General features: G+C 45.0%; 1 protein-coding gene across 1 annotated transcript in view; it reads left to right on the top strand.

Annotated features, from left to right (window-relative positions):
* The first annotated feature begins 290 nt into the window (after window positions 1-290).
* Lamc2 (laminin subunit gamma 2) overlaps window positions 291-9,157 on the top strand; it is a 63,917-nt gene continuing 55,050 nt past the window's right edge. The window contains exon 1 of the mRNA XM_075988242.1: window positions 291-558. Coding sequence (XP_075844357.1) covers window positions 480-558 — 79 coding nt within the window. The 5' untranslated portion in view covers window positions 291-479. The remainder of the gene's footprint in view (window positions 559-9,157) is intronic.

Raw genomic sequence — 9,157 nt, 5'->3', positions numbered from 1 at the left:
GGGATTTCTGACTCCGAGGGATGGGTCAACGACTGTGCCCTTGAGGGTGTCCCACCACCCCCAATTTGAAGACGGGGCAGCCACTATCCACCGCAGTGAGTTCTGGTGAGTTCTGTCCGGGACCACCCCGGGAGAAGGGCTGTGGGTGTTGTGGCGCATTCCAGAAGGATCTCCGGGCTGCAGCCTCTGCACCACGCCCTCGGCGGGGCCAGGTGTGCGCCCCGGTTGCAGAGGGGGGAGCCGGGGGCCCGCAGCGAGCGGGTTTACTGCTCGGCGTGCGCTGAGTGTTTGTCTGCCTCGGAGGGCTGGGTCCTCCTTGTTCACAGGTGAGTCACGCCCCGAAACACGGCTCTCTTCCTGTCAGGACTGAGTCAGGTAGAAGAGTCGATAAAACCACCTGATCGAGGGCAAAGGAAGGCACAGCGGGGCGAGGACTCGGCGCCCGGCATCCACCCGCAGCGGCGGAGCGCGGCCTGGCCATGCCTACGCTCTGGCTCAGCTGCTGCTTCGGCGTCGCGCTCCTGCTGCCCGCCGCCCAGGCCACCTCCAGGAGGGAAGGTGAGTGCTCCCACTGCGCCGACGACCTGCTCTTCCCTATTGACGGCGGTGGCTGTCTGAACTCACCTCGAGGATTCTCACTTGGTCAGGTCAAGGGTCTCTGCAGAAAGCCTTTTCCCTACGTGGGGCTCCTTCCCAGGTGGGCTTTAAAGTGATAAAACCCGGAGCTAAAAAACACGAAGCCGATGGGTTGTGCCAAACAAGAGTTTCCTCATCTTAAAGCCATTCCTCTTTCACATTCCTCCCTTCTTTTCTTTTGTACCCCCCCCCCCCCCCCCCGCAGCGCCCCATTCAGTTAGCGACGCGCTGCTCTTTAAACCGGCCACTCTCTGTGTATTTACCAGCGGGAGTTGGGCGGCAGTTTTGTCATGCCTGGCAGCACCACACAGACTAAAAAAAAAAAACTCCTGCGATCCCGCTGTTATCCGTGTTGCATTTTTGAGATGGAGCGTGAATTTAAGCTTTTCAGTACTACTCAAAGCTTCTGCAAAAATGCTACTTCTTAGGACAGCTTCACCTCCCAGCTATTGGTTGGACTCAAACGTGGAATATCATTTTTTTCTTACATAGGGCACCAGGTGGCTGTCATGTCTTGAGGAGTTAAGTTCATGTAAACAAAACTTTGTGAGAACCTAGCAACTGCTTTTCATAGGCATGTGTCCTGTCAACTAAGATGACACATAAGGCGGGATGTCCCTGACACTTAGCCGAGGTGCTTTCTTCTGATTACCCCAGCGTTTACCTTTGTGCTATTGTTGCTTTCTGGACTCGGTGGCATTCCAGCCCTCGCAGATCCCAGGCCACAGTGCATTGATTATGTATAACTGTCACCAAAAGGGGGTAACTGTGAAATAAAGCTCGTTTTCTGTAGTAACCATTATGCTCCTTGTATCAAAACATGCTGTGTGCCTTAGATTTGCAAAATGAACTTTAAAAAGTGCTTATGACAGTGGTCATCTAGAATAGGCTCCCTTTGAGTTAGGATAAATTAGTTGAAACCTAGTAGAAAACATCCTAAGGACGAAAATGGTCCCAGAATATTAGAATTAAAAGGCGCTGTCAATGGATCAAGCACTAAGAATCCTTTGATTGAAAAGGTGAGCGGTTGGCAGTGTGTTTGCACAAGGCCACCCAAGCAACTGTTGGCAGTGGCAGAGCCTTTTATCCAGGGGTTCTTAAACTGGAGCCTTTTTGACCACATAATAAAAGTAACAAAGAGAAATCTATATTATTACATTATATTATATTTTGTATGTATGCTTTTTCTTTTACAGGGTAGTTAACCATTACAGCAACTTTCCTCTTGGCAATAATTAAATGTATATGTGTGTGTGTTCACGTTAGATAACAAAAACAAATATGTAGGCTGCCACCAATTGTTTAATAGTAGAATCAACATCTGAGACGCTGTGTTCTCACAGCGGACTTTGTAGCTGAGCGTCTCATCCAGACAGAAATTCAAAAGTGCTGCATTGAGTCATGGTCACACTTTTCCCTCCCTTAGAGACAGATTGAGATGCTATGCTCCCTCCTCAAAGGGCTGCATTTGGGGGGCCAACTGAGACAGTGAAAAACTTGTCATGATGGTAGGTTGATCATAGTTTTCCATTCAGGGCACACTGGGATATGCTAGGAGTTGGGCTAAGAGTATGGTACCTGTTCGAATCCAGAGTGACCTGTGCCTGAAGCTCCTGCGGCCTCTGAAAGTCTGAAGCAGTAATGTTGCTTCCTGGGTTTTTTCGTGCAGGTGAAATTATGGTAAAGATATAATTACCAAGACTCATAGGGTTGGCCTCAGCTAAAACATCAGCTTTAGAGTCAGCCTGACCTGGCAGATTTTTTTTGGTTTATTCACTTGTTAATGCCTGTCTTGGTTACTGTTCTGTTGCTGTGTAGGAATCACCATGACCAAGGCAGCTTATAAAAGAAAGCATTTAATTGGGGCTTGCTTACAGTTTCAGAGGGCAAGTCCATTAGCATCATAGCAGGGTGCAGTCCCTGAGAACTTATATCCTGGTTGGTAGGCAGCAGGCAGAGAGAGAGAGAGAGAGAGAGACAGAGAGAGAGAGAGAGAGAGAGAGAGAGAGAGAGAGAGAGAGAGAGACAGAGAGAGACAGAGAGAGAGAGAGACAGAGAGAGAGAGACAGAGAGAGAGAGACAGAGAGAGAGACTGGACCTGACCAGGGTTTTTTTCTGAAACCTCAAAGCTCCCCCATCCCCCATCCTTCTCCAACAAGGCTACACCTCCTAATCCTTCCAAAACAGCCCACCAATTGGGAACCAAACATTCAAATATATGAGCCTATGGGGCTCATCCTCACTCAAAACCGTCACAGTGCTCTCTTAGTACCTGTTCAGGCTCCTCAGCTGCTTGGAGTCCGCTTCACCTGCTGAATAAAAACATTAGAACTATGCAAGCTTTTAGCCTTGGTGAAAGGTAAACCGCCTTGCACAGCTGCGGTCCACATTTCTTTGAGAGTCTGGAGCCAGGAGTACAGGCCCAGTGAATTCAGATGCCCAGAGGTCAGTAAGAAACACACACGTTCCCATTTGGTCTCTCATAGCTGGGTGAGAGACTACGACTTGTGTCCCTGAGGGTCTGGATCATAGCTCTGGGGGAGGTATGTCTGGAGATGAGCAAGGCGGAGAGGAGGAGGATAGATGCGTAGCGGTGCATCTGGCCATGGAGAGCCTCACGCTCTGGGCTGTATATCCGGGATGGTGCCTTGTGAGCAAAGAAGAGTCACAGAGAGTTGGGGAGCAGGAATGCCGTGCTCACATCCGTGTGTTAGGAAGGGCTCTGGAGGTCTACGCTGGTGGAGAGAAATGAGGGGAACCAAATCAAAGCCATTGCAATAACCCAAGTGGGAGGTGGTGGGAGTGAGACAGCAAAGAGAGAGACCACAGGAATGCCAGGGTAAAGTCTAAAGAACTTGGTGACCCACTAAATGTACTGGATCTCTGGGGACTTCCAGGGCTTGGCTTTGCTCTCCTTTCAACAGCCCAAGGAAGGTGCTGAGCATCCCTGCTGTTCAGGCTGACACTGCTCCAGGGTATATTTACCCAGCCACGTAGGTAAAACATTAGACAAAAACCCAAAGCAGATGAGACTCTCAGCCCCGGCTCTTCTGTCAGTCCTTCTTGCTTTTTGGTTGTGGCCCAGAACACATCACACTCTGATTTATCAACCCCACCCCATACTCTGTAGAACATGCCCGAAGCATGTAAGCTGGCCTTGCACTTTCTGATGAAAATTGGCCAGCTTGATTCTGAAAACACTTCGTGGTATATATGTAGTAGTTACCTGTCTCTTTATGTTTAACTCAGTAAACGAGTCACACAATGTATTTAAAGTCATGTAACGTACAAAGTGATACACTTAGTTCTGATTAGTTTGCCTTTCATGAAATAATTGCATCCATGAAGTATTCCCATTCATCTTCATAATTTAGATGCTTTCCTTCCCAAAGCTGCTTTCATACAAGTTCTTTCTCCAGAATTTTTTTTTTGTCTTTTTGAGATAGAGTTTCCCTGTGTTGTCCAGGTTGGCCTCTAACTCATGACCCTGTTGTCTCCATCTTCTGAGTGCTGGGGATCTAGGTATGAGTTCCCATGCCTGGCTTTGAATCTCTCTCTCTATTGTCAATTGAAGGTACTGAGTTTTCCAAACAGTAGGAAGGTTTAGATATTTCAAGAGCACGTTGTGATCTTCACAGCATAGTCACTTTGAACTTATTTGTGACAACTTCCAACACTCATGATGTGAGATAAGAGATGGAGTGTTATGTTAGAGCATTTGGTATTTTTCTTACTGCTAAGTTTCCAGTATATTGAGTGAGGTCACTTTTAGCTTAATGTCTTCTCCAGATAACACGTAAGTCATTGAGAAAGTTCTCTGAAGTATGTAATATTTGCAAAGGACTTAAATGCACCTTTGCTCCCCCCAGGAATCATTTTTGGTAAAAATAAAAAGTCTATACACACAGTAAATAGGAGTAGAGAATTGGGACTCAGTGTGAGCTGGGAAGTCCTTGGGGGAAATTCATTTCAGTGTCCTGAACTGGGGCAGCTGATTTAGCTCTAGTGGTCCCTGAGACTGTTGATTTGTGATTGTGTTTATTCGAAAGTCAAGCTATGCAATTACCGTGTTGAGGCAATCCTGGGAGTGTGCTTCCTGTTTAAGTCCTCAGTAGGCCAACCAAACTGACATTGTTTTTTTTTTTCCTTGGGGAACTTTGCAAGGCAAGGGACAAGACCTGAATCATCAATCTCAGACCAGTGCAGAACTAGGAGCCCTGTGATTCTAGAATTCTCTAATTTAGTCCCAAATGAAACTTAGCAGATTACTGAAGCATTCCTGGGGCTGTGTTGTAACATAAGCCCCAGAAAGGTGATGTAATGTTTGGATCATCTCCAAAGCCAAAAGCTGTCTTTTTTGGTGTCTGTAGGTGACTGCGTGTCGGCAGACGCCCCTCCCTGCTGCACAAACCCTTGTCTCTTTGCATGGCAGCTGCGAAAGCAGAAGCATGTCAGGGCTGTTCCTCTCAAAGTGGCCAGCACGTGGCTGAGTCTTCCCCTTCTGTGGTGTAAAAGGAGACGTGGAGACCCCTGAGCCAAGGGTCTGTATCCCAGTCTTCCTCAGACAGTCCAGTTACAGAACTTCGACTGGATCTCTTCTGGATTGTATTTTTATTTATTATGGGAATATGAACTTTCATGTTGGGGAAAAAATCAATTTGCCGCCAAATCACTTCCCATGGCTAACTCAAAATTAGACAAATTATCTAAACTTTGAGTTGTACTTTAAGTGGAAGACTTCTTATAACAAAAGTTTGCATATCTCTGTTGTTTCCTAGAGCCAAATGCTTCTGGGCAGGGCAGAAGTAGAAGCTCCATCCATTCTGGAGCAACCTTGCTTCGTCCCACAAGCACGAATGAGAATGTATCAGACACTGATGGACAATAGGTCTAAGGAGTCTCTACACAACCTCTTGTTTTACAAGAGAGGGTGATGATCAGGGAGGTAAAATCATTGCTTGGATTCCCAAGCTGGGTTCATCAAGTAGAATGCATGTATGACAGGAAAGCCAGGGCACCAAAGATTGCCCTAGCTAGGATCCTACATTAGTAAGAGGGCCCTAAGGGCCAGGATTCACTTATATATGAAGGTTCAGTTCACAAGATAGATCCTTGACTTATCTCGTTGTAAAAAACACCTCCCCCCCAAACAAAATGAAACAAAAACTATACATATTCCTTTTTAGTAGTAAAAGTAGATTATGGAAGCTATTAAAAATATCTTATTTTTATTTGTGTGTGTCTCTGTATGTGTGTGTGTGTGTGTGTGTGTGTGTGTGTGAGAGAGAGAGAGAGAGAGAGAGAGAGAGAGAATGTCACATGTTTGTGTGGATTCTAGAGGATACCTGATCTCCTGGAGCTGGAGTTACAGGTATTTGTGATCCACCTGATGGGAGTGTTGGAACCCAGGTCCTCTGGAAGAGCAGCAAGTGCTTTTAACCACTGAGACATTTCCCCAGCCTCTTATTTCTCAATCTTGTTATATATATTCATTTAAATTAACTTCCATGGCTGGAGAGATGGCGCAGGGGTTAAGAGCATAAGTTGTCCTTCCAGAGGATCTGAGTTCAGTTCCCAGCCCCCATGTCAAGTTGCTTACATTTGCCTGTGACTCTCACGCCAAGGGATCTGATGCCCTCTTCTGACCTTTGAGGACACCTGCACACACACACAACAGACGTACATTTTTCTGCATGTGTATAAATGTTTTTGTCTGCGTGTATGTCTGTACCACGTGAGTACCTGTTAACCTTTGTTCAGCTCTGTTGTCAGAGTCTTTAAGCGGCTTGATGTTGACCAAGTGGTTTTGTTAAAAAATAAATAAAAGACTGGCAGTGTAGTTTGGTTGGTATAGCCCTGGTTTTCACACGCAAGGCTTGAGATCAGATATCTAGAAGACAGTCAAGGAAAGGTAACAAGCCTTTCCCCCCCCTTCTCTTCCCTCATTCTTTTCGTTGACAGTTTGAATCTGTATGTGTATAATTGTGTCTAGAGGTGTTTTTCCCTCTGGCTGTTACGGGCTATTGAAGGCTTTCATGGATGGGCCAGTTACGTGGCCAGAACATTGACCTCGGAAGTGTTACACAGATGGCTGTTTCCTGTTGCTACCCACTTTGGTTTTGGTAAAAGGGGATTCCCAATGTTTAAATATCCTTTTGCATTTCAGCTCAATCTTCTCTCCCATAACAATGGATCCAGTGGCAATCCCAACCTGTGCTCTTGCCTCATCCAGGAAGAAGTACCGTGGTAGGAATTTTTGTCCGCTGAGCTGTGTGGAGACCTAAGCAAAGTCACAGCTCATGTGACTAAGACTCAGTAGTGGAGAAGCAGAATGTTCACCCCACTGAGGTATAGGACATTGTAGCAGACTTTCTTTTGGCCGCCAACCAGCTCCCAAATAAAGACATGAAGACTTATTATTAATTATGAATGCTCAGCCTTATCTTACGTTTGTCCCACCAGCTCCTATAACTTAACTTGTTTCTCTTCCTCTACGTTTTGCCCCAGGGTATTTTACCTTTCTTTCCTTCTGTCTGTCCTAACTGCACTGCTTCCTCCAAGTTTGGCTGGCTGGTGGCTCACTGGCGGCTGGCTGGCCCTGGGAATCTTTCTCTCTTTCTCTCTCTTTTCTCCTTGAACCTAGATTCCTCCTCTTGTTCTCTCTGCCTGCCAGCCCTGTCTATCCTTCCTGTGCCTAGCTAGTAGCCTTTCAGCTTTCTATAAGACTACACAGGTGCCTTAGGCAGGCGAGGTAAACAGCAGCACATCTTTACATAGTCAACCAAATGCAGCATAAACAAATACAGCATAAACAAATGTAACACACCTTTACATACTTAAAGTAATAGTCCACAACATAACAAATGTAACACACCTTTACACACTTAAAGTAATAGTCCGCAACATAAACAAATGTAACACACCTTTACACACCTAAATAATAGTCCACAACATAAACAAATGTAACACACCTTTACACACTTAAATAATAGTCCACAACATAAACAAATGTAACACACCTTTACACACTTAAATAATAGTCCACAACATAAACAAATGTAACACACCTTTACACACTTAAAGTAATAGTCCGCAACATAAACAAATGTAACACACCTTTACACACCTAAATAATAGTCCACAACATAAACAAATGTAACACACCTTTACACACTTAAATAATAGTCCACAACATAAACAAATGTAACACACCTTTACACACTTAAATAATAGTCCACAACATAAACAAATGTAACACATCTTTACACACTTAAATAATAGTCCACAACATAAACAAATGTAACACACCTTTACACACTTAAATAATAGTCCGCAACATAAACAAATGTAACACACCTTTACACACTTAAAGTAATAGTCCACAACATAACAAATGTAACACACCTTTACACACTTAAAGTAATAGTCCGCAACATAAACAAATGTAACACACCTTTACACACTTAAAGTAATAGTCCGCAACATAAACAAATGTAACACACCTTTACACACCTAAATAATAGTCCACAACATAAACAAATGTAACACACCTTTACACACCTAAATAATAGTCCGCAACATAAACAAATGTAACACACTTTTACACACTTTTAAAAAAAAACATATTTATTTATTTATTTTGTATACAATATTCTGTCTGTGTGTATGCCTGCAGGCCAGAAGAGGGCACCAGACCCCATTACAGATGGTTGTGAGCCTCCATGTGGTTGCTGGGAATTGAACTCAGGACCTTTGGAAGAGCAGGCAATGCTCTTAACCTCTGAGCCATCTCTCCAGCCCCCTACACACTTAAAGTAATAGTCCACAACAGGCCATGTTGTTTCTAACAGCTGGTGGGAGTTCTTATGGTCCTTTTTCTTGGGGTACTTGTTACTTCCCTTGGGGGGTGTATAGCTGTAGTTGGGCCTCTAAGGGCCCGTTAATTCGTTCTTCTGACTTCAAGCCATATAATCATTTCAAGGAGGATTTTTTACAGAAAATCATCTTGCAAGTATACCCCACGCACATTTTCCAAACCTTGTAAATGCACAATAATAACAGCCATCCTTTTGCTAAAACGCGGAAGAATAGCAGTGCCTAGTAGACAGGTACTTATTTAAGTGTGTATGGAAAGGGTTGTGGTGACAGCCATGAACTGCAGCTGACATTTATGTTTGAAAACTTGTTGCTCATAAAAACAGTAAGGGATTTGGGAGAAATATTTGTCTGCCTGGGCTCTGGTGTCCTTACAGGGTGTTGTGGGAGATACCGCTGGGTCATCAGGTTGAGTCACCTGCCAGCCACACACGCGAATGCTAGCCTAGGTTGTGATGGCATGAAAAGTTAACAGTGTGTATAATGGGCTAGTGGTGAAAGTGAGTACCGTCTTTTGGCTCTGTCGTCGTGCGCCTCGCTGGGGCCTCTGCAGCCCCCGCTGCATGGGCAGCATGTGGATCGAGGGAAGTCTCAGTAGTTCTGGCTCTGCTGGCTTAAAATGCAACTGCCACAGAGAGGATGGAAT

The sequence above is a fragment of the Microtus pennsylvanicus genome, chromosome 10 (assembly GCF_037038515.1).
Source record: "Microtus pennsylvanicus isolate mMicPen1 chromosome 10, mMicPen1.hap1, whole genome shotgun sequence".
In the NCBI taxonomy this organism is placed as follows: Eukaryota; Metazoa; Chordata; class Mammalia; order Rodentia; family Cricetidae; genus Microtus; species Microtus pennsylvanicus.
This window is presented reverse-complemented; position numbering and strand designations above follow the sequence as displayed.